We start from the raw sequence: 26,491 nt of genomic DNA, 5'->3' as shown, positions 1-26,491 counted from the left end.
ATAGAGAGTTAAACTATAGACTGTACAGAGAGTTAAACTGCTATAAACTGTATAGAGAGTTAAACTATAGACTGTATAGAGAGTTAAACTATAGACTGTACAGAGAGTTAAACTATAGACTGTATACCCTCTCTGTGCTGGTGTAACATAGTTAGAAATGCATCCCTTGTTTCTTGTGAGTTTCTCCTGAATTGATCTTATCTTGAATTGATCCCATCCTGAATTTATCCCATCCTGAATTCATCCCATCCTGAATTCATCGTATCCTGAATTGATCCCATCCTGAATTTATCCCATCCTGAATTTATCCCATCCTGAAATTTATCCCATCCTGAAAACTTTGACCATCTCAAATCAAGTATAACTGATCAACTAAGAAAATGTGATGAGTAAACTATGGTTATTGAGTACTGTTCTGTTCTGTTCTGGCTATCCTGATGACATTGACCCCCCCCCCCCCCCCCCCCCCCTTCCCCATAGGGCCCCTCCCCCCTCAGAACCTGTCTTTGGCACATGTGACCTCCAACTCTGCCCTGGTGACGTGGGACCACCATCCCAGGAACCTGCCAGACGGCTTCGTGGTCAATGTGACGCGAGGCCTGAGCACCCGGAGCCGCTTCCTACCCAATGGGAAGTTAGAGACGTATACCCTGAGAGAGCTTTCTCCGGGACAGCACTACCACCTTGCTCTCACGGCTGTTAGGAACACGGGACAGGAACAGATTCACAGCGTACCACAGCACCTGGCCTTCACCACATGTGAGTGTTCTGTTCCCACTATAACATGCCCATTTCTATAGGACTGAGATTTCACATTGTTATTACTCTGGCGGACACACCAGAATGAGACAGGAATCAACTCAAAAAACTTTTACGATCTGGGAGTGTCTTTTTTGTCTGTTTCAGTCCTCTGGACAGAAAGCCCCCTGAGTCTGGTTCCTCTCTAGGTTTCTTCCTAGGTTCCTGCCTTCTAGGGAGTTTTTCCTCGCCACTGTGCTTCTGCTTGCTCTTTGTGGTTTTAGGCTGGGTATCTGTAAAGCTCTTTGTGACAACTGATGATATAAAAAAAGGGCTTTATAAAAAATATATTTGATTTGATTAAATTGATTTCTCTATCACCACATGATCATGATCAATGAACTTTACCTTGGGCTCTCACAAATAACAACAACAACAACAACAACTGTAATCCATCTCTTTCTCTTTGTTCTGTTTCCTCTGAATCACCAGTATCGATGGAGGAACGATGGGGAGGGAGGACGAGGGGGAGACCGTCTGTCATGGGCCAGGGAACTCCTGTGAGTCATACACTAGCCCCGTCTGAACCTCAGGACCTGGGGGTGGTTGGAGAGAGAGAGCTCTCTGAAGAGATGCCCAGGTAAGAGGGAGGGAGGGAGGGAGGGAGGGAGGGAGGGAGGGAGGGAGGGAGGGAGGGAGGGAGGGAGGGAGGGACTCACTCAGGACCTGGGGGTGACTGGGGAGATAGAGCACTCTGAAGAGATGTCCGGGTAGGCCACCAACCAGCATTGGGCTGGTTGTATAGTGGGTTGGGTAAATGTTTTAAAAGCCCTGTACTGCGGTGTTGGTTTTTGTCTCAAACTATCACTTGGAATAAGACACTAGAGTGCAGTGTTTCACACTTATTGCAGAAATATATTGGAATGCTGAGTTGAAACCTACCTATTTTGTGTTAAAAGAGACAATTCAAGGTGAATTATCTCAGGCTCTATATGTCTGTCTGTCTCAGGCTCTATTTGTCTGTCTGTCTCAGGCTCTATTTGTCTGTCTGTCTCAGCCTCTATTTGTCTGTCTGTCTCGGGCTCTATTTGTCTGTCTGTCTCAGGCTCGATTTGTCTGTCTGTCTGTCTGTCTCAGGCTCTATTTGTCTGTCTGTCTCAGGCTCTATTTGTCTGTCTGTCTCAGGCTCTATTTGTATGTCTGTCTCAGGCTCTATTTGTCTATCTGTTTCAGGCTCTATTTGTCTGTCTGTCTCAGGCTCGATTTGTCTGTCTGTCTCAGGCTCTATTTGTCTGTCTCAGGCTTTATTTGTGTGTCTGTCTCAGGCTATATTTGTCTGTCTCAGGCTCTATTTGTCTGTCTCAGGCTCTATTTGTCTATCTGTCTCAGGCTCTATTTGTCTATCTGTCTAAGGCTCTATTTGTATGTCTGTCTCAGGCTCTATTTGTCTGTCTGTCTCAGGCTCTATTTGTCTGTCTGTCTCAGGCTCTATTTGTATGTCTGTCTCAGGCTCTATTTGTCTGTCTGTCTCAGGCTCTATTTGTCTGTCTGTCTCAGGCTCTATTTGTCTGTCTGTCTCAGGCTCTATTTGTCTGTCAGTCTCAGGCTCTGTTTGTCTGTCTGTCTCAGGCTCTATTTGTCTGTCTGTCTCAGGCTCTATTTGTATGTCTGTCTCAGGCTCTATTTGTCTGTCTCAGGCTCTATTTGTCTGTCTGTCTCAGGCTCTATTTGTCTGTCTGTGTCAGGCTCTATTTGTCTGTCTGTCTCAGGCTCTATTTGTCTGTCTGTCTCAGGCTCTATTTGTATGTCTATCTCAGGCTCTATTTGTCTGTCTGTCTCAGGCTCTATTTGTCTGTCTGTCTCAGGCTCTATTTGTCTGTCTGTCTCAGGCTCTATTTGTCTGTCAGTCTCAGGCTCTATTTGTCTGTCAGTCTCAGGCTCTATTTGTCTGTCTGTCTCAGGCTCTATTTGTCTGTCTGTCTCAGGCTCTATTTGTCTGTCTGTCTCAGGCTCTATTTGTCTGTCTGTCTGTCTCAGTCTGTCTGTCTCTGTCTCTGTAAAAGTGCTTACCATCATTTTGTTTGTTTGTTTTCTTCTAGATACACAGAGCTGATTGATGGTAGAGGGAAGATAACAGCTGAGTTCTCCAAACTGCCCAGAAAGGCCATCAGACACCGCACTAGTAAGTGTTGTTATAACCAGGTATAACCAGGTATAACCAGGTATAACCAGGTATAACCAGCCAGGTGGCACTAGTAAGTGTTGTTTTAACCAGGTATAACCAGCCAGGTGGCACTAGTAAGTGTTGTTTTAACCAGGTATAACCAGGTATAACCAGCCAGGTGGCACTAGTAAGTGTTGTTATAACCAGGTATAACCAGGTATAACCAGCCAGGTGACACTAGTAAGTATTGTTATAACCAGGTATAACCAGGTATAACCAGCCAGGTGACACTAGTAAGTGTTGTTATAACCAGGTATAACCAGGTATAACCAGCCAGGTGACACTAGTAAGTGTTGTTATAACCAGGTATAACCAGGTATAACCAGGTATAACCAGCCAGGTGACACTAGTAAGTATTGTTATAACCAGGTATAACCAGGTATAACCAGCCAGGTGGCACTAGAAAGTGTTGTTATAACCAGGTATAACCAGGTATAACCAGCCAGGTGACACTAGTAAGTGTTGTTATAACCAGGTATAACCAGCCAGGTGACACTAGTAAGTATTGTTATAACCAGGTATAACCAGCCAGGTGACACTAGTACGTGTTGTTATAACCAGGTATTACCAGCTAGGTGACACTAGTAAGTATTGTTATAACCAGGTATAACCAGCCAGGTGACACTAGTAAGGGTTGTTATAACCAGGTATAACCAGGTATAACCAGGTATAACCAGCCAGGTGACACTAGTAAGTGTTGTTATAACCAGGTATAACCAGCCAGGTGACACTAGTAAGTATTGTTATAACCAGGTATAACCAGCCAGGTGACACTAGTAAGGGTTGTTATAACCTGGTATTACCAGCCAGGTGGCACTAGTAAGTGTTGTTATAACCAGGTATAACCAGGTATAACCAGCCAGGTGACACTAGTAAGTGTTGTTATAACCAGGTATAACCAGGTATAACCAGGTATAACCAGCACATAGCATCTTTAGGTGCTAAGCTTCAGCATGATGTGGCACATTTTAACATTCACATAGACCAGTAGTACATTTGTACTGAATGGTGGTATGAATCAATACCTCTTTGATTCTGCCTCGCAGAACCCGAGCCCCCCATTCAGCTAGAGAGGATGGAGGAGACAACCAATAAAATCAGCCTTGCACTAGAGATCCAGAGGAAGGAGGAAGAGGAGGAGTCCAAGAGAAAACCTGGTAGGTATTCTGGTGGTCTTGTACTATATATGGTAGGTATTCTGGTAGTATTGTATATGGTAGGTATTCTGGTGGTCTTGTATATGGTAGGTATTCTGGTAGTATTGTATATGGTAGGTATTCTGGTGGTCTTGTATATGGTAGGTATTCTGGTGGTCTTGTATATGGTAGGTATTCTGGTGCTCTTGTATATGGTAGGTATTCTAGTGGTCTTGTATATGGTAGGTATTCTGGTAGTATTGTATATGGTAGGTATTCTGGTGGTCTTGTATATGGTAGGTATTCTGGTGCTCTTGTATATGGTAGGTATTCTGGTGGTCTTGTATATGGTAGGTATTCTGGTGGTCTTGTATATGGTAGGTATTCTGGTGGTCTTGTATATGGTAGGTATTCTGGTGCTCTTGTATATGGTAGGTATTCTGGTGGTCTTGTATATGGTAGGTATTCTGGTGGTCTTGTATATGGTAGGTATTCTGGTGGTCTTGTATATGGTAGGTATTCTGGTGGTCTTGTATATGGTAGGTATTCTGGTGGTCCTGTATATGGTAGGTATTCTGGTGGTCCTGTATATGGTAGGTATTCTGGTGGTCCTGTATATGGTAGGTATTCTGGTGGTCTTGTATATGGTAGGTATTCTGGTGGTCCTGTATATGGTAGGTATTCTGGTGGTCCTGTATATGGTAGGTATTCTGGTGGTCCTGTATATGGTAGGTATTCTGGTGGTCTTGTATATCGTAGGAAATTGCAGTGAATTTAAAAAAAGATTTAAAAAAATACATTTTAAAATAGCAGGTCAAAAGTGGATCCAGCGACTGTCAACTCAACACCGTAGCCGCCCAGCGGGAGATGGGACCTCTTGAGGAGGTGGCCTTGGTGTTGGTCGCTACAGTATAATCTGTCATGCAGGACAGAGTTGTGGTGTAGTTAAGATGCCAGATATGGAACCCTCTCGTCTGTAACTGGGTCCATATGGAAAGTACAGCATTCTTTACATCTCCCAGCACCAGTCAGTTTTAATGGGAGGTCTGACACATGGAAGCTATGTTAATATATGTTAATCTATGCTGATCTATGCTCATCTATGCTAATCTTCTCCTATAGGCGCCACTCAATAGAAACAGTATGTTAATTATTACGTCTCCATATATACAGCGATGGATCATTTATCTTCTGGCCACAGGACTGTAGCTGGCAACGAGGAGGATGAAGGGAATGTCAACCAAGCTTTACAATAGCAATGTATTACAGCGAGAATGAGAAACATGAGAGAATGAGAGACATGAGAGACCGCTTTAAAGGGGATTACTTTGACCAGGGCCCACAGGGGAACCTCATAGGACTCTACCCATAGGACTCTACCCATAGGACTCTACCCACAGGACTGTACCCACAGGACTCTACCCACAGGGGAACCTCATAGGACTCTACCCATAGGACTCTACCCACAGGGGAACCTCATAGGACTCTACCCATAGGACTCTACCCATAGTACTCTACCCACAGGACTCTACCCATAGGACTCTACCCATAGGACTCTACCCATAGGACTCTACCCACAGGGGAACCTCATAGGACTCTACCCATAGGACTCTACCCACAGGGGAACCTCATAGGACTCTACCCATAGGTCTCTACCCACAGGGGAACCTCATAGGACTCTACCCATAGGACTCTACCCACAGGACTCTACCCACAGGGGAACCTCATAGGAGTATACCCATATGACTCTACCCATAGGACTCTACCCACAGGTGAACCTCATAGGACTCTACTCGCAGGACTCTACCCACAGGACTCTACCCACTGGGGAACCTCATAGGACTCTACCCATAGGATTCTACCCACAGGGGAACCTCATAGGACTCTACCCATAGGACTCTACCCACAGGACTCTACCCACAGGGGAACCTCATAGGTGTATACCCATAGGACTCTACCCATAGGACTCTACCCACAGGGGAACCTCATAGGATTCTACCCATAGGACTCTACCCACAGGACTCTACCCACAGGACTCTACCCAGAGGGGAACCTCATAGGACTCTATCCATAGGACTCTACCCAAGGACTCTACCCACAGGACTCTACCCACAGGGGAACCTCATAGGACTCTACCCATAGGACTCTTCCCATAGGACTCTACCCATAGGACTCTACCCACAGGACTCTACCCATAGGATTCTACCCACAGGGGAACCTCATAGGGCTCTACCCATAGGACTCTACCCACAGGGGAACCTCATAGAACTCTACCCATAGGACTCTACCCACAGGACTCTACCCACATGGCTCTACCCACAGGAATCTACCCATAGGGGAACCCCATAGGACTCTACTCGCAGAACTCTACCCATAGCGGAACCCCATAGGACTCTACCCATAGGACTCTACCCACACGACTCTATCCACAGGGCTCTTCCCACAGGGGAACCTCATAGGACTCTAGCCATACGGCTCTACCCATAGGACTCTACCCACAGGGGAACCTCATAGGACTCTACCCATAAGACTCTACCCACAGGACTATACCCACAGGGGAACCTCATAGGACTCTACTCGCAGGACTCTACCCACAGGAGTCTACCCACAGGGGAACCTCATAGGACTCTACCCATAGGACTCTACCCACAGGATTCTACCCACAGGGCTCTACCCATAGGGGAACCCCATAGGACTCTACCCATAGGACTCTACCCACAGGACTCTATCCACAGGGCTCTTCCCACAGGGGAACCTCATAGGACTCTAGCCATACGGCTCTACCCATAGGACTCTACCCACAGGGGAACCTCATAGGACTCTACTCGCAGGACTCTACCCACAGGAGTCTACCCACAGGGGAACCTCATAGGACTCTACCCATAGGACTCTACCCACAGGATTCTACCCACAGGGCTCTACCCATAGGGGAACCCCATAGGACTCTACCCATAGGACTCTACCCACAGGACTCTATCCACAGGGCACTACTCACAGGGGAACCTCATAGGGCTCTACTCATAGGACTCTACCCATAGGACTCTACCCATAGGACTCTACCCACACGACTCTATCCACAGGGCTCTTCCCACAGGGGAACCTCATAGGACTCTAGCCATACGGCTCTACCCATAGGACTCTACCCACAGGGGAACCTCATAGGGCTCTACTCATAGGACTCTACCCATAGGACTCTACCCACAGGGGAACCTCATAGGACTCTACACTCAGGGCTCTACACATAGGACTCTACCCACAGGGGAACCCCATAGGACTCTACCCATAGGACTCTACCCACAGGACTCTACCCACAGGGCTCTATCCATAGGGGAACCCCATAGGACTCTAGCCATACGGCTCTACCCATAGGACTCTACCCACAAGGGAACCCCATAGGACTCTACCCACAGGGCTCTACCCACAGGGGAACCTTATGACTATACTCGCAGGACTCTACCCACAGGACTCTACCCACAGGGGAACCTCATAGGACTCTACCCATAGGATTCTACCCACAGGGGAACCTCATAGGACTCTACCCATAGGACTCTACCCACAGGACTCTACCCACAGGGCTCTACCCATAGGGGAACCCCATAGGACTCTACCCATAGGACTCTACCCATAGGACTCTACCCACAGGGGAACCTCATAGGACTCTACCCATAGGACTCTACCCACAGGGGAACCTCATAGGACTCTACCCATAGGACTCTACCCACAGGGGAACCTCATAGGACTCTACCCATAGGACTCTACCCACAGGACTCTACCCACAGGTCTCTACCCATAGGGGAACCTCATAGGACTCTACCCACAGGGGAACCTCATAGGACTCTACCCACAGGGGAACCTCATAGGACTCTACCCATAGGACTCTACCCACAGGGGAACCTTATAGGACTCTACCCACAAGGCTCTACCCACAGGGGAACCTCATAGGACTCTACCCATAGGGCTCTACCCATAGGACTCTACCCATATAGGGGAACCTCATAGGACTCTACCCATAGGGCTCTACCCACACCGCTCTACCCACAGGGCTCTACCCATAGGGCTCTACCCACAGGGCTCTATCAATAGGGCTCTACCCACAGAGCTCTACCCAAAGGGCTCTACCCTCAGGAATCTACCACAGGGCTCTACCCATATGCCTCTACCCACAGGGCTCTACCCACAGGACTCTACCCATAGGACTCTACCCATAGGGGAACCTCATAGGACTCTACCCATAGGGCTCTACCCACAGCGCTCTACCCATAGGGCTCTACCCACAGGGCTCTACCAACAGGGATCTACCCATAGGGCTCTACCCACAGGGCTCTACCCATAGGACTCTACTCATAGGCTTTACCCATAGAGGAACCTCATAGGATCTACCCATAGGGCTCTACCCTCAGGAATCTACCACAGGGCTCTACCAACAGGGATCTACCCATAGGGCTCTACCCATAGGTCTCTACCCATAGGGCTCTACCCATAGGACTCTACTCATAGGCTTTACCCATAGAGGAACCTCATAGGACTCTACCCACAAGGCTCTACCCATGAGGCTCTACCCATAGGGCTACACCCATAGGCTCTACCATAGGACTCTACCCATAGGGAAACCCATAGGAATCTACCCATAGGGAAACCCATTGGGCTCTACCCATAGGTCCCTACCCATAGGACTCGAGCCGTAGGGAAACCAAAAGGTCTCTACCCATAGAACTCTACCCATAGGACGGTACCCATAGGACTCTACCCATAGGACTGTACCCATAGGACCCTACCAATAGGGAAACCCATAGGGCTCTACCTATAGGGCTCTAACCATAGGACTACCCATAGGGCTCTACCCATAGGACTACCCATAGGCTCTACTCATAGGTCTCTACCCATAGGACTACCCATAGGACTCTACCCATAGGACTCTACCCATAGGACTCTACCCATAGGACTACCCATAGGACTCTACCCATAGGACTACCCATAGGTCTCTACTCATAGGACTCTACCCAACGGGCTCTGGTCAAATGTTGTGCTCTAAAAAGAGAATAGGTTGAATTTGGATAGCAGGCAGCCTTAGTGAAACCTGAGCTGGTGGTTTGTCTGCTGGGCTCCACTTAACTCGGGGTCCTGACAGCAGCTGCTGTGTTTCAGAGTCGTCCCAGGACTGCCGGAGTCTGCCCTGCCTGAACGGGGGTACGTGTGCGAAGGGCGGCGACTCCTACATCTGCGACTGCATAGCCGGTTTCAAGGGCAGGCAGTGTGAGCTGTGTGAGTTCATGCCTTCTGTCTTGGTCTCCACCACACGACACATTGACATTGGAGTGCCATACACACCATTTAGCTGTCCCCATAGGAAAACCCTTCAAAGAACCTTGTTGGTTCCAGGTAGAATCCTTTTGGTTCCAAGTAGAACTGTTTTGGGTTACATGTAGCTCAGATGGTAGAGCATGGCGAGGGTTGTGGGTTCGATTCCCACGGGTGGCCAGTACAGGGTTGTGGGTTCGATTCCCACGGGTGGCCAGTACAGGGTTGTGGGTTCGATTCCCACGGGTGGCCAGTACAGGAAAAAAAGGATGAGAAATGTATGTACTCACTACTGGATAAGAGTATCTGCTAAATGACTCAAAATGTAAAAAATTAAAATAAAATTTAACCATTTCCACAGGGAGTTCTACCTGGAATCCAAAATGGTTCTACCTGGAATCCAAAATGGTTCTACCTGGAATCCAAAATGGTTCTATTTGGAACCCAAAATGGTTCTACATGGAACCCAAAATGGTTCCACCCGTGGGAATCGAACCCACAACCCTGGCGCTGCAACCGCCATGCTCTACCAGCATAGTGGTTAGAGCGTTGGACTTGTAACCGGAAGGTTGCAAGTTCAAACCCCCAAGCTGACAAGGTACAAATCTGTCGTTCTGCCCCTGAACAAGGCAGTTAACCCACTGCTCCTAGGCCGTCATTGAAAATAAGAATTTGTCTAGTTAAATAAAGGTACATTTTTTTTTTTTAAATGGAACCCAAAATGCTTCTACATGGAACCCAAATGGTTCTACATGGAACCCAAATGGTTTTTACCTGGAACCCAAAACGGTTGGGGACAGCCGAAAAACCATTTTTTTTTTTCTAGTTTGGCATAGAACAACTGCATTTTCTCTCAGATCAGCTGTCTTGGGCTGTCAGAAAAAATAGATTCAGATGTCTTCCTCATATTTTATTTTATTTTTTTATTTTACCTTTATTTAACCAGGTAGGCAATAGGAGGACATCATTTCCCAGCACCATAACTACCCAGCACCATAACTACCCAGCAACATCCTCACATAGAACATAGAACTTTGCAAGTCATAACATAACTATAATATCACCATTCAGGTACAAAGCACTTCAAAACTAAATAGGTTATTTGCAAATAAAAGCTTTGCCTTTGGTTTGAACTTGTCCAGTCCCGTTCACCAGTAACGCAAGGTGTTATGCTGCAGCAATGTAGGAGATGGCACACACACACACACACACACACACACACACACACACACACACACACACACACACACACACACACACACACACACACACACACACACACACACACACACACACACACACACACACACACACACACACACACACACACACACACACACACACACACACACACACACACACAGCCCACTTCTCTTTTTAATAGAGTACCACAGTATGAGTCATAATTCCCATAAAACCTAGCGGTCAAACAGGGAAATGGTTCCAAACGTTTTTTTTCCACCATTCTTTTTTCCCCCCATAGAGAATCTTAGAAACCGTTAAAATAAGGTCTGTGTTTTCGTGTACCCTGGCATAACATTTCGATAACCGTGTAAATCTCTCTCGAACAAGGTGACTTTTGTAAATACATTCTATTTGTCTGTATTATGTGTGTTAAGACACATCAACTGTGAGGCTCTATACTGTACATTTCTACGTCTAAACACCCTCAGTCAAACTGTTTAAACATTTCTTTCCTAAAACCATCAATCACTAGGGAGGAGTGCCAAATTCCACCCTCCCTATCTCTCCTCTCTCTCACTCCTTCTCAGGCTAAATCCCCCTGTCTCTCTCTCTCTCTCTCTCTCTTCCTCAGAACAAATCTCTCTCTCCCTCTCGTTCACCTTCTCTCTCTCTCTCTCCCTCTTTCACCTTCTCTCTCTCTCCCTTTCACCTTCTCTCTCTCTCTCTCTCTCTCTCCCTCTATTTCACCTTCTCTCTCTCTCTCTCTCTCTTTCTTTCTTCCTCAAACCAAATCTGGGGCGGCTGGGGCGGCAACCTAGTGGTTAGAGCGTTGGACTAGTAACCAGAAGGTTGCGAGTTCAAACCCCCGAGCTGACAAGGTTCTGTCGTTCTGCCCTTGAACAGGCAGTTAACCCACTGTTCCCAGGCCGTCATTGAAAATAAGAATTTGTTCTTAACTGGTTAAATAAAGGTAAAATAAAAAAAATAAAAAAATCCCTTTCTCTGCATCTTCTCTCTTCCTTCCTCTCTCTTTCTGTTCATACCAAATCCCTCCCTCCCTATCACTATCCCTCCTTATGTCCCTCTCTCCCTCTTCCTCCCTCTCTCTCTCTCTCTCTTCCTCTGACCAAATCCCCCCCCCCCCCCCCCTTATCACTCTCCCACCTAATGTCCCTCTCTCCCTCTTTCTTCCTCCCTTTGTCTTCTCCTCAATCCCTCATGTCATATTTAACAGCCCTTTTAACTGCCTCTTCCTTCAGAACCTCTCCTCTCAGTGCTTTAACACATATCTGTGTTTATCTTTGTCCTGCCGCGACCACGTCTGTCTGCAGTCTGCCAGCGAGTGCCCCACCCGTGTACCCGCCTCTACTCTGAAACCAAGAGCGTGCCCGTCTGGGTGGGCGAAGTCTGCCATTACCTGTGAGTGTCAAACAGCGGACGCGGACTTCCTCTGCATGTCTATACACTCATGTCACATGTAGCTGGGTATGTTGGCTGGTATGTTGGCTGGCTGGCTTGCTAGCCTAGTTGGGTATGTTGGCTGGCTGGCTTGCTAGCCTAGTTGGGTATGTTGGCTGGCTGGCTTGCTAGCCTAGTTGGGTATGTTGGCTGGTATGTTGGCTGGCTGGCTTGCTAGCCTAGTTGGGTAAGTTGGCTGGCTGGCTTGCTAGCCTAGTTGGGTATGTTGGCTGGCTGGCTTGCTAGCCTAGTTGGGTATGTTGGCTGGTATGTTGGCTGGCTGGCTTGCTAGCCTAGTTGGGTAAGTTGGCTGGCTGGCTTGCAAGCCTAGTTAGGTATGTTGGCTGGCTGGCTTGCTAGCCTAGTTGGGTATGTTGGCTGGTATGTTGGCTGTCTGGCTTGCTAGCCTAGTTGGGTAAGTTGGCTGGCTGGCTTGCTAGCCTAGTTGGGTATGTTGGCTGGCTGGCTTGCTAGCCTAGTTGGGTATGTTGGCTGGCTGGCTTGCTAGCCTAGTTGGGTATGTTGGCTGGTATGTTGGCTGGCTGGCTTGCTAGCCCAGCTGGGTATGTTGGCTGGCTAACGTTACAGTCCTGTATTGAACTCTGAAAGCCATCAGCTATATCTTTTGGAATATATATACACTGCTCAAAAAAATAAAGGGAACACTTAAACAACACAATGTAACTCCAAGTCAATCACACTTCTGTGAAATCAAACTGTCCACTTAGGAAGCAACACTGATTGACAATAAATTTCACATGCTGTTGTGCAAATGGAATAGACAACAGGTGGAAATTATAGGCAATTAGCAAGACACCCCCAATAAAGGAGTGGTTCTGCAGGTGGTGACCAGACCACTTCTCAGTTCCTATGCTTCCTGGCTGATGTTTTGGTCACTTTTGAATGCTGGCGGTGCTTTCACTCTAGTGGTAGCATGAGACGGAGTCTACAACCCACACAAGTGGCTCAGGTAGTGCAGCTCATCCAGGATGGCACATCAATGCGAGCTGTGGCAAGAAGGTTTGCTGTGTCTGTCAGTGTAGTGTCCAGAGCATGGGAGGCGCTACCAGGAGACAGGCCAGTACATCAGGAGACGTGGAGGAGGCCGTAGGAGGGCAACAACCCAGCAGCAGGACCGCTACCTCTGCCTTTGTGCAAGGAGGAGCAGGAGGAGCACTGCCAGAGCCCTGCAAAATGACCTCCAGCAGGCCACAAATGTGCATGTGTCTGCTCAAACGGTCAGAAACAGACTCCATGAGGGTGGTATGAGGGCCCGACGTCCACAGGTGGGGGTTGTGCTTACAGCCCAACACCTTGCAGGATGTTTGGCATTTGCCAGAGAACACCAAGATTGGCAAATTCAGATGTGACAGAGTCTGGAGACGCCGTGGAGAACGTTCTGCTGCCTGCAACATCCTCCAGCATGACCGGTTTGGCGGTGGGTCAGTCATGGTGTGGGGTGGCATTTCTTTGGGGGGCCGCACAGCCCTCCATGTGCTCGCCAGAGGTAGCCTGACTGCCATTAGGTACCGAGATGAGATCCTCAGACCCCTTGTGAGACCATATGCTGGTGCGGTTGGCCCTGGGTTCCTCCTAATGCAAGACAATGCTAGACCTCATGTGGCTGGAGTGTGTCAGCAGTTCCTGCAAGAGGAAGGCATTGATGCTATGGACTGGCCCGCCCATTCCCCAGACCTGAATCCAATTGAGCACATCTGGGACATCATGTCTCGCTCCATCCACCACAGACTGTCCAGGAGTTGGCGGATGCTTTGGTCCAGGTCTGGGAGGAGATCCCTCAGGAGGCCATCCGCCACCTCATCAGGAGCATGCCCAGGCATTGTAGGGAGGTCATACAGCACGTGGAGGCCACACACACTACTGAGCCTCATTTTGACTTGTTTTAAGGACATTACATCAAAGTTGGATCAGCCTGTAGTGTGGTTTTCCACTTTAATTTTGAGTGCGACTCCAAATCCAGGCCTCCATGGTTTGATACATTTGATTTCCATTGATATTTTTTTGTGTGATTTTGTTGTCAGCACATTCAACTATGTAAAGAAAAAAGTATTTAATAAGAATATTTCATTCATTCAGATCTAGGATGTGTTATTTTACTGTTGCCCTTATTTTTTTGAGCAGTGTTCATGTCAGAATTGATTTAATATAGACTGTAAACTTCTTTATATGCTGAAGTCTTCCCTGATTTGAACCCAGTAAGAGACAGGGGTACCTAGGGAAGGAAGGGATGCATCTTCCCTGATTTGAACCCAGTAAGAGACAGGGTTACCTAGGGAAGGAAGGGATGTATCTTCCCTGATTTGAACCCAGTAAGAGACAGGGGTACCTAGGGAAGGAAGGCATACTGTAAAAACACTGACACCTGTTAAATATAGTACTAGTATAACTAATTTCCAGAATGTAAATGGGTTTCATCCCTACAAGAAGCATGTTGAATAATCAGTATTTACATGTACTTTGTATGTTTAGTAGATAAGCTATTTTTCCCCCTTTGTACCCCCCAGGTATAAAATAACGTATAAAGTCCAGCAGGATATTTGCTATCGAGAGATCTGTGGACCACCACTGCTTCCCAAGAAAAGCCCCAGTGAGTTTGATTGAACAGTTCGGTCACCTGAATGAAGTAATTCTTGGCTTTAATATTAATTCATATTGTTGTTTTCACATGTCATTATTCTCTGTTTGGACAGACAGAAGAACTAACAGACAACATTAATGGTTGGTAAAAACAGACATTACAATGAGCAATCTACTGAAATATATTGATTTAATTTCAAATGTAATACAATTTGCTTTGGTTTCAGTTAAAATAAAATTGATATTTTCTACTTTCAGAAAGCTAATCTTGGATGACCCATGTTGACCAGAGATTGGCCTGTTGGATGACCCATGTTGACCCATGTTGACCAGAGATTGGCCTGTTGGATGACCCATGTTGACCCATGTTGACCAGAGATTGGCCTGTTGGATGACCCATGTTGACCCCTGTTGTCCAGAGATTGTCCTGTTGGATGACCCATGTTGTCCAGAGATTGGCCTGTTGGATGACCCATGTTGCCCAGAGATTGACCTATTGGATGACCCTTGTTGCCCAGAGATTGGCCTGTTGGATGACCAATGTTGCCCAGAGATTGACCTATTGGATGACCCTTGTTGCCCAGAGATTGGCCTGTTGGATGACCCTTGTTGCCCAGAGATTGGCCTGTTGGATGACCAATGTTGCCCAGAGATTTGCCTGTAGGATCAATCAATCACATGTATTTATAAAGCCCTTTTTACATCAGCTGATGTCACAAAGTGCTGTACAGAAAATCCCAAACAGCAAGCAATGCAGGTGTAGAAGCACAGTGGCTAGGAAAAACCTAGAGAGGAACCAGGCTATGAGGGGTGACCTATGTTACCCAGAGATTGGCCTATTGGATGACCCATGTTGTCCAGAGATTGACCTATTGGATGACCCATGCTGACCCATGTTGCCCAGAGATTGCCCTATTGGATGGCCCATGTTGCCCAGAGATTGACCTATTGGATGACCCATGTTGTCCAGAGTTTGGCCTGTTGAATGACCCATGTTGCCCAGAGATTGGCCTGTTGGATGACCCATGTTGCCCAGAGATTGGCCTGTTGGATGACCCATGTTGACCCATGTTGCCCAGAGATTGACCTATTGGATGGCCCATGTTGCCCAGAGATTGACCTATTGGATGACCCATGTTGTCCAGAGTTTGGCCTGTTGAATGACCCATGTTGCCCAGAGATTGGCCTATTGGATGACCCATGTTGCCCAGAGATTGACCTATTGGATGACCCATGTTGCCCAGAGATTGGTTTATTGGATGACCCATGTTGGATGACCCATGTTGCCCAGAGATTGACCTATTGGATGACCCATGTTGACCCATGTTGCCCAGAGATTGGCCTGTTGGATGACCCATGTTGACCCATGTTGCCCAGAGGTTGACCTGTTGGATGACCCATGTTGCCCAGAGATTGACCTATTGGATGACCCATGTTGCCCAGAGGTTGACCTGTTGTAGCCGCAGCTTGAATGAGGATTTGGAGGAAGCTAACAAGTGGAACATGATTGACCCCTACAACCATCAATGAGATTTGGCCCCAGAATCATCAATCATTTCTAACTATTCTATGTCATATTTTTTTTTTTAACAGAATTTTCACTCATGATGGATGACAAATGTATCATAAACAGTTCACACCTGTGTAAAATCAAAACATTATACATACCTCATGTCTCACATACAGGGGGCACATAGTCAGCCACCAATTGTGCAAGTTCTCCCACTTAAAAAGATGAGAGAGGCCTGTAATTTTCATCATAGGTACACTTCAACTATGACAGACAAAATGAGAAAAAAAATCCAGAAAAACACATTGTAGGATTTTTTATGAATTTATTTGCAAATTATGGTGGAAAATAAGTATTTGGTCAACAACAAAAGTTTATCTCAATACTTTCTTATATACCCTTTGTTGGCAATGACAGAGGTCAAACGTTTTCTGTAAGTCTTCACAAGGTTTTCACACACTGTTGCTGGTATTTTAGCCCATTCCTCCATGCAGATCTCCTCTAGAGCAGTGATGTTTTGGGGCTGTTGCTGGGCAACACAGACTTTCAACTCCCTCCAAAGATTTTCTATGGGGTTGAGATCTGGAGACTGGCTAGGCCACTCCAGGACCTTGAAATGCTTCTTACGAAGCCACTCCTTCGTTGCCCGGGCGGTGTGTTTGGGATCATTGTCATGCTGAAAGACCCAGCCACGTTTCATCTTCAATGCCCTTGCTGATGGTAGGCTTTGTTACTTTGGTCCCAGCTCTCTGCAGGTCATTCACCAGGTCCCCCCGTGTGGTTCTGGGATTTTTGCTCACCGTTCTTGTGATCATTTTGACCCCACGGGGTGAGATCTTGCTTGGAGCCCCAGATCGAGGGAGATTATCAGTGGTCTTGTATGTCTTCCATTTCCCAATAATTGCTCCCACAGTTGATTTCTTCAAACCAAGCTGCTTACCTATTGCAGATTCAGTCTTCCCAGCCTGGTGCAGGTCTACAATTTTGTTTCTGGTGTCTTTTGACAGCTCTTTGGTCTTTGCCATAGTGGAGTTTGGAGTGTGACTGTTTGAGGTTGTGGACAGGTGTCTTTTATACTGATAACAAGTTCAAACAGATGCCATTAATACAGGTAACGAGTGGAGGACAGAGGAGCCTCTTAAAGAAGAAGTTACAGGTCTGTGAGAGCCAGAAATCTTGCTTGTTTGTAGGTGACCAAATACTTATTTTCCACCATAATTTGCAAATAAATTTATTTAAAAATCCTACAATGTGATTTTCTGGATTTCTTTTTCTCATTTTGTCTGTCATAGTTGAAGTGTACCTATGATGCAAATTACAGGCCTCTCTCATCTTTTTAAGTGGGAGAACTTGCACAATTGGTGGCTGACTAAATACTTTTTTGCCCCACTGTATTGGCAGTTTAGTCCCTCTGCTCAGGGAAATGTGTATATTGTCTGTTTCCTCACAAGCAACCCTATTTTAAAATCTGTATCGATTGATTTAACAATAAATGTAACTGTTTTACCTCTTAGCCAAAAAACATGTTCAGTAATCAGTACAGGAAAATAAATGCCTGTCTTTGTGTCTTTCAACTCTAAACCAACATCACTGCTAGCTAGCTATCATGTAAATAGTGTTTATAGGCTGTTTTGTAGGTGAATATTTTAATAATTAAAATGTTAAAATGTTATTTTCGTGTCACGTTTCATTTCATATTTATTTCAAATGTAATTGTGCAGCTTCAATATGTTTGCGTGTGAATAACGTAGACTGTATAACAGACACCTGTTGGAAAGTAGGGCCTTTATTTGAAGATGTGTTCTCTGCATGTATTGTGCTGCAGTGGCCCACCACAAGGTGTCTTTGTCTACACTGCATCAACCTGATATTTTTTTGGGGGGGGGGGGGTGTATGACATCAAATCAAATCAAATGTATTTATATAGCCCTTCGTACATCAGCTGATATCTCAAAGTGCTGTACAGAAACCCAGCCTAAAACCCCAAACAGCAAGCAATGCAGGTGTAGAAGCACGGTGGCTAAGAACAACTCCCTAGAAAGGCCAAAACCTAGGAAGAAACCTAGAGAGGAACCAGGCTATGTGGGGTGGCCAGTCCTCTTCTGGCTGTGCCGGGTGGAGATTATAACAGAACATGGCCAAGATGTTCAAATGTTAATAAATGACCAGCATGGTCGAATAATAATAAGGCAGAACAGTTGAAACTGGAGCAGCAGCACGGCCAGGTGGACTGGGGACAGCAAGGAGTCATCATGTCAGGTAGTCCTGAGGCATGGTCCTAGGGAGAGAGAGAAAGAAAGAGAGAATTAGAGAGAGCACACTTAAATTCACACAGGACACCGAATAGGACAGGAGAAGTACTCCAGACATAACAAACTGACCCTAGCCCCCTGACACATAAACTGCAGCATAAATACTGGAGGCTGGGACAGGAGGCATTGTACAGTATATGCGTTGTTCGATTAAAATCAAATCAAATTGTATTTATCACATGCAACTGGTGTAGACTTTATAGTGAAATGCTTACTTACGAAACCTTTCCTAACGATGGAGAGTTTAAAAATAATAATACAAAATAAAATAGTAACTAACACAAGAGGAAGAAAATACAATACACAAGAATGGAGCTATATACAGGAAGTACCAGATCAATGTGGAGATATATACAGGAAGTACCAGATCAATGTGGAGCTATATACAGGAAGTACCAGATCAATGTGGAGATATATACAGGAAGTACCAGATCAATGTGGATCTATATACAGGAAGTACCAGATCAATGTGGAGCTATATACAGGGAGTACCAGATCAATGTGGAGCTATATACAGGAAGTACCAGATCAATGTGGAGATATATACAGGAAGTACCAGATCAATGTGGAGCTATATACAGGAAGTACCAGATCAATGTGGAGCTATATACAGGAAGTACCAGATCAATGTGGAGATATATACAGGAAGTACCAGTACCAGATCAATGTGGAGCTATACACAGGAAGTACCAGATCAATGTGGAGCTATATACAGGGAGTACCAGATCAATGTGGAGCTATATACAGGGAGTACCAGATCAATGTGGAGATATATACAGGAAGTACCAGATCAATGTGGATCTATATACAGGAAGTACCAGATCAATGTGGAGCTATATACAGGAAGTACCAGATCAATGTGGAGCTATATACAGGAAGTACCAGATCAATGTGGAGATATATACAGGAAGTACCAGATCAATGTGGAGATATATACAGGAAGTACCAGATCAATGTGGATCTATATACAGGAAGTACCAGATCAATGTGTAGCTATATACAGGAAGTACCAGATCAATGTGGAGCTATATACAGGAAGTTCCAGATCAATGTGGAGCTATATACAGGAAGTACCAATACCAGATCAATGTGGAGCTATATACAGGGAGTACCAGATCAATGTGGAGCTATATACAGGAAGTACCAGATCAATGTGGCGCTATATACAGGAAGTACCAGTACCAGATCAATGTGGAGCTATACACAGGAAGTACCAGATCAATGTGGAGCTATATACAGGAAGTACCAGTACCAGATCAATGTGGAGCTATATACAGGAAGTACCAGATCAATGTGGAGCTATATACAGGGAGTACCAGATCAATGTGGAGCTATATACAGGGAGTACCAGATCAATGTGGAGCTATATACAGGAAGTACCAGATCAATGTGGCGCTATATACAGGAAGTACCAGATCAATGTGCAGGGGTATGAGTTATTTGAGGTAGATATGGACATGAAGGCAGGGGAAAGTGACTAGACATCAGGATAGATAATAATAAGGTATTTGAGGTAGATATGTAGATGAAGGCAGGGTAAAGTGACCAGGTATCAGGATAGATAATAATGAGGTATTTGAGGTAGATATGTACATAAAGGCAGGGTAAAGTGACTAGGCATCAGGATAGATAATAATAAGGTATTTGAGGTAGATATGTAGATGAAGGCAGGGTAAAGTGACTAGGCATCAGGATAGATAATAATAAGGTATTTGAGGTAGATATGTAGATGAAGGCAGGGTAAAGTGACCAGGTATCAGGATAGATAATAATGAGGTATTTGAGGTAGATATGTACATAAAGGCAGGGTAAAGTGACTAGACAACAGAGTAGCAGCAGCAAATGATGGCATTAGCTGTCTCTGAGCCTGTTGGACCGACAGCCAATGCTCCGGGTACCATTTGCTGGACGGTAGCAGAGTGAACAGTCTATGGCTTGGGTGGCTGGAGTCTTTGGGTATTTTTCGGGCCTTCCTCTGACACCGCCTGGTATAGAGGTCCTGGATGGCAGGAAGCTTGGCCCCCAGTGATGTACTGGGCTACCTACACCATGTATGTAATGCTTTTGCAGTCAAGGGTGGTGCAATTGCCATACCAAGCGGTGATGCAGCCAGTCAGGATGCTCTCGATGGTGCTGATGGTCCTTAGTGATGTGGACGCCAAATATCTTGAAGCTGTCTAGGGGAGATCAAATAGGTCCAACATTGTTCTATTAGAGGACCAAGCAACATTTGAATCAATCACACACCTATGATGTTACCTGCGGTGTGTTAGTTTGATGAGAATCCATTGCGTTATTCAATTTTTTAAAAAATAGTTTTTTTTGTCGTTATACAAAATAGACTGTAAATTACCATTCATCTGCATGTAACGAAATGTTATCAGGCGCGTTTCCCGGACCCTGGACAACCCTCGTTGTCCCCTCCCTCCAGTGAAAGCTGAGATTACTCCGGGAAGGAACAACAAGGACCATGAAAGGACAAACCTGGATGTTATTTTTTTTTGTTGGGAGGAGGAGGGGGGGGGGGATCGTTACTATTTATCTTAACGGGATCTCAAATTAAACATATCTAAGTAGGATAATATACGCAAAGGATAGTGAATTTCAGAATTGAATCCAAATCTTCGCAAACGTGACAACCTGAAAAAGGAACCGCATATAAACGCGGGCCGAGTTAGTTAGCTGACTGTGGCTCGCCTGTTTAAATAACAAGAACCACGAACAACCCGGGGAGACGCCGAGGTTGAACAACAAGTAGTAATGTTGCCCTTTAAACATTAACTTCAACTACGGGTGATAAATACATCGAGGATTTGGAAACAAAGTGGGATAATCGACTTTTATTTATTTATTTGTTTCCAAGAAGAAGAAGAAGAAGCGCAAACAACCTACAAGACATTTGAAATGTTGGAGAAACCGGGACTGGTTCTCCGCAGTCGGAGCCCCTCCGTTTACCGAGACTGGACACATTCGGTTCAGTGGAGCCTCGGGGGTTTCTTTTTGCTACTGTTTCTGGAAGGGACCGTGTGTCTCGCCAACCCCAGCACTAGTGTCCCTACTCTGGACATCAACAACCACCCCAGTGTCAACGTCTACATGAGTGAGGAGGAGGTCAACAAGCTTTTGGGTAAGAACCATTGATCTAAAATAAAACATACCTAGTTGTCTACATGTGAGTCAGTTCCAACACTGATTTACTGCAGGGTTGAGAGGGGTGCATACCATGGTTAGACAGATAACTAGTTAGTTACACCGGCTGGGTTGATCGCTACTAGGTAGGCATCTTGTAGAAATGGCCCGCTGAGGATGGGGTCTTTTTCAACAAAATGTAGCTCAGCTTTGTGGGAGATAAAAGTGCTAACCTAATTAACATCAAGCAAGATACACGCCACGTCTTTTGTTCGCCAAGTTTAAAAGTTGACCCATAAAGCAAGTAGTAAGTCATTGTGATTTTGTAACATGTCGTTTTGAGATACAAGCTCAACACGTGATTCATACATTATCCTATATACCGATTCACCCATAAGGGAATGAATGCCTTTGGCGCAAAATATGTCAAGTGTGTCTAGTGAGTGAACATTACTAACATGGAAAATGGCTGAAATGAGAGATGTAGTAATTTTTTTTTTTTCTTCCCGATTCAAGCCCCATGTCTTTTCGAAACTAATTATGCTAAGAGGAAACACATGAAATGAGGACAGGGACCACTTTGTATTGAAGGAATGGTGAGACTGCTGCAACATTGAGAGCCAGACCATATTGCCAGGCTAACATACACCCAGAGCCAAACACATGCATCATATTCTTTAGACTCTAAAAAACGGAATCTGAGCTCTAGTTTAGACCTAAACCATCATATATAATGACTATTCCAGATACACAATGGCTGTATGGACTGTAGGCCGATTTCAAACAGGGAGTCAGTCTTCTTGCCTGAGACTGTGCTTTGGATTTTACAAAGCCTGATCCCAGATCTGTTTGTGCTTTTGACCATCTCCTATGTAAACACGATAGCACAAACAGACTGGCACTCAGGCTAGTTGTAAACCGGATCAGGGATAAGGCCACCCAATTGCTGTGACTGTGTGAGTTGTTTTTATTATGGGGTTGGTTAGCTTGCGACGTCCACTAGGCCAGGCTGGCAGGCTGGCAGTTAGTTTGGAAGCAGTCATTAACATGTTGTCTACTGAAGTGTTTGAAATGCTGGAGTAACCATTTCCTACAGGACAGATGGAGTCATTAACATGGTGTCTACTGAAGGGTTTGAAATGCTGGAGTAACCATTTCCTACAGGACAGAGGGAGCTTTAGAGCTGACAGAAGCTGAAACAGCCTCTCTGACACCCTGTTCCCCAAGGCCTAACTTTTGACCAGGGCCCACGGCACCCTGTTCCCTATATAGTGCATAACTTTTGACCAGGGCCCACGGCACCCTGTTCCCTATATAGTGCATAACTTTTGACCAGGGCCCACAGCACCCTGTTCCCTATATAGTGCATAACTTTTGACTATGGCCCACAGCACCCTGTTCCCTATATAGTCCACTACTTTTGACCAGGGCCCACGGCACCCTATTCCCTATATAGTGCATAACTTTTGAACAGGGAGCTGTGGAAACAGGCACCCTATTTCCCCAAGGCCTTACTTTTGACCAGGGCCCAACAGGGAAAATCGTTGCATTTGGGACATAGCTATGGACTTGACTTGAAGGCCACCCTGCCGACGACAACAAATTCACGCTTTGAAAAGCAGGCAACACAAGGAGAGCCTCAAAGAGTCCACGTCATTTGAGAATCCCTTGGAGACATTGGCTAGTAGCTAGGCCTATCGCCGATTCATCTTTCAGCCCTATGAAGAACTAGTCTATAGGCTCTAGGCAGCGGTTTACTGTACAACAGTTAGACTAGACTACAACTTGTTTTTTGTTGATGTAGAAAACGACATAACTCATGGTTATGTCCTGACACAGTACCAGACCTTATGTAACTGATGTCGTCCGTCCCCTCGCCCATACCTGGGCTCGAACCAGACAACATTCACACAGACAACATTCACACAGACAACATTCACCCACGAAGCATCGTTACCCATCGCTCCACAAAAGCCGCGGCCCTCGCAGAGCAAAGGGGGAACCACTACTTCAAGGCCTCAGAGCGAGAGACGTCACCCGATTGGCTAGCTTAGTTAGCGGTGCTCGCTAAAAATAGCGTTTCAATCGGTGACGTCACTCGCTCTGAGACCTTGAAGTAGTGGTTCCCCCTTTGCTCTGCAAGGGCCGCGGCTTTTGTGGAGCGATAGACAACTGACATCCACGAAGCATCGTTACCCATGTGTGCAGAGGGTCCCTGGTTCGAGCCCAGGTAGGGGCGAGGGGACGGATGAAAGTTATACTGTTACACTTACACAATACCAATGGTGCCCTATTCCCATTGTAGTGCACTACTTTTGACCAGGGCCCAAAAGGAAAAGGGTTCCATTTGGCACACTTCAAGATTATACTGCTCTCTGGGTTTATATATATATATATATAGCAGGCGCTTTCTCCAAAGCGACTCACAGGGTTATATACAGTGCCTTGAAGTGGAACGACATTTATTGGATATTTCAAACTTTTTTAACAAATCAAAAACGGAAAAATTGGGCGTGCAAAATTATTCAGCCCCTTTACTTTCAGTGCAGCAAACTCTCTCCAGAAGTTCAGTGAGGATCTCTGAATGATCCAATGTTGACCTAAATGACTAAAGATGATAAATACAATCCACCTGTGTGTAATCAAGTCTCCGTATAAATGCACCTGCACTATGATAGTCTCAGAGGTCCGTCAAAAGCGCAGAGAGCATCATGAAGAACAAGGAACACACCAGGCAGGTCCGAGATACTGTTGTGAAGAAGTTTAAAGCCGGATTTGGATACAAAAAGATTTCCCAAGCTTTAAACATCCCAAGGAGCACTGTGCAAGCGATAATATTGAAATGGAAGGAGTATCAGACCACTGCAAATCTACCAAGACCTGGCCGTCCCTCTAAACTTTCAGCTCATACAAGGAGAAGACTGATCAGAGATGCAGCCATGATCACTCTGGATGAACTGCAGAGATCTACAGCTGAGGTGGGAGACTCTGTCCATAGGACAACAATCAGTCGTATATTGCACAAATCTGGCCTTTATGGAAGAGTGACAAGAAGAAAGCCATTTCTTAAAGATATCCATAAAAAGTGTTGGTAAAAGTTTGCCACAAGCCACCTGGGAGACACACCAAATGTGGAAGAAGGTGCTCTGGTCAGATGAAACCAAAATTGAACTTTTTGGCAACAATGCAAAACGTTATGTTTGGCATAAAAGCAACACACCATCCCCACTGTCAAACATGGTGGTGGCAGCATCATGGTTTGGGCCTGCTTTTCTTCAGCAGGGACAGGGAAGATGGTTAAAATTGATGGGAAGATGGATGGAGCCAAATACAGGACCATTCTGGAAGAAAACCTGATGGAGTCTGCAAAAGACCTGAGACTGGGACGGAGATTTGTCTTCCAACAAGACAATGATCCAAAACATAAAGCAAAATCTACAATGGAATGGTTCAAAAATAAACATATCCAGGTGTTAGAATGGCCAAGTCAAAGTCCAGACCTGAATCCAATCGAGAATCTGTGGAAAGAACTGAAAACTGCTGTTCACAAATGCTCGCCATCCAACCTCACTGAGCTCGAGCTGTTTTGCAAGGAGGAATGGGAAAAAATGTGAGTCTCTCGATGTGCAAAACTGATAGACATACCCCAAGCGACTTACAGCTGTAATCGCAGCAAAAGGTGGCGCTACAAAGTATTAACTTAAGGGGGCTGAATAATTTTGCACGCCCAATTTTTCAGTTTTTGATTTGTTAAAAAAGTTTGAAATATCCAATAAATGTCGTTCCACTTCATGATTGTGTCCCACTTCTTGTTGATTCTTCACAAAAAAATACAGTTTTATATCTTTATGTTTGAAGCCTGAAATGTGGCAAAAGGTCGCAAAGTTCAAGGGGGCCGAATACTTTCGCAAGGCACTGTATATATTTCTACATAAACCCAGAGAGCACAAGGTTATATATACAGTGGGGAGAACAAGTATTTGATACACTGCCGATTTTGCAGGTTTTCCTACTTACAAAGCATGTAGAGGTCTGTAATTTTTACATAGGTACACTTCAACTGTGAGAGACGGAATCTAAAACAAAAATCCAGAAAATCACATTGTATGATAAAAAAAAAAATAATAATAATTTGCATTTTATTGCATAAGTATTTGATACATCAGAAAAGCATAACTTAATATTTTGGTACAGAAACCTTTGTTTGCAATTACAGAGATCATACGTTTCCTGTAGTTCTTGACCAGGTTTGCACACACTGCAGTAGGGATTTTGGCCCACTCTTCCATACAGACCTTCAGGTTTCGGGGCTGTCGCTGGGCAATACGGACTTTCAGCTCCCTCCAAAGATTTTCTATTGGGTTCAGGTCTGGAGACTGGCTAGGCCACTCCAGGACCTTGAGAGCACAGGATTATATATATATATATGCACACATAGGCAATTCTTATTTACAACGACAGTCAAACCCGCATATATATATATATATCGTTGTAAATAAGAATTGCCTATGTGTGCATACGGGTGATCCCAGGAATCGAACCCGCTACCCTGGGCGTTACAAACACCATGCTCTACCAACTGAGCTACTGAGACTGTGGCTTGGTCTACTTGTGTTTTCTTCATGCTGTCTGTCTCTGTCTGTCTCTGTCTGTCTCTGTCTGTCTCTGTCTGTCTGTGTCTGTCTGTGTCTGTGTCTGTGTCCCACCCACCACGTCCCCAGGCTCAAAAGTACTGGTGAATGGACTTGCTAACAGTGTGGGACTGTTTGGAACTTAAAGGGCGTGTGGATTTATTGAGTGACATCAAATCGACTGCGAATCACACAACTGAAACGTGGCTCTAAACCGAGCAAACCGTATGATATCATTAGTCACTCTAAATAATGCCTCTTTAATAATGTTT

At 45.5% G+C, this 26,491-nt stretch overlaps 2 protein-coding genes across 7 annotated transcripts in view; both read left to right on the top strand.

Moving 5' to 3' along the window:
• LOC110524992 (sushi, nidogen and EGF-like domain-containing protein 1) overlaps positions 1-16,410 on the top strand; it is a 153,622-nt gene extending 137,212 nt beyond the window's left edge. For 3 of the 5 annotated variants that reach the window (XM_036983011.1, XM_036982966.1, XM_036982857.1), the window contains 9 exons: positions 481-759; positions 1,231-1,378; positions 2,838-2,920; positions 4,009-4,119; positions 9,244-9,360; positions 11,913-12,000; positions 14,565-14,647; positions 14,751-14,778; positions 14,896-16,410. In XM_036983011.1, the coding sequence (XP_036838906.1) occupies positions 481-759; positions 1,231-1,378; positions 2,838-2,920; positions 4,009-4,119; positions 9,244-9,360; positions 11,913-12,000; positions 14,565-14,647; positions 14,751-14,776 (935 nt within the window). In that variant the 3' untranslated portion in view covers positions 14,777-14,778; positions 14,896-16,410. Of the gene's footprint in view, positions 1-480; positions 760-1,230; positions 1,379-2,837; positions 2,921-4,008; positions 4,120-9,243; positions 9,361-11,912; positions 12,001-14,564; positions 14,684-14,750; positions 14,779-14,895 lie in introns of all 5 variants that reach the window. The other 2 variants (XM_036983052.1, XM_036982893.1) reach the window with 2 other exon arrangements.
• A 4,487-nt stretch (positions 16,411-20,897) lies between these two features.
• LOC110524778 (receptor like tyrosine kinase) overlaps positions 20,898-26,491 on the top strand; it is a 128,624-nt gene continuing 123,030 nt past the window's right edge. For both annotated transcript variants that reach the window (XM_036982788.1, XM_036982740.1), the window contains exon 1: positions 20,898-21,586. In XM_036982788.1, the coding sequence (XP_036838683.1) occupies positions 21,364-21,586 (223 nt within the window). In that variant the 5' untranslated portion in view covers positions 20,898-21,363. The remainder of the gene's footprint in view (positions 21,587-26,491) is intronic.

The sequence above is a fragment of the Oncorhynchus mykiss genome, chromosome 1, assembly GCF_013265735.2.
Source record: "Oncorhynchus mykiss isolate Arlee chromosome 1, USDA_OmykA_1.1, whole genome shotgun sequence".
Taxonomy (NCBI): Eukaryota; Metazoa; Chordata; class Actinopteri; order Salmoniformes; family Salmonidae; genus Oncorhynchus; species Oncorhynchus mykiss.
Note: the sequence above shows the minus strand (reverse complement) of the source record. Positions and strands in the feature narration are given on the sequence as shown.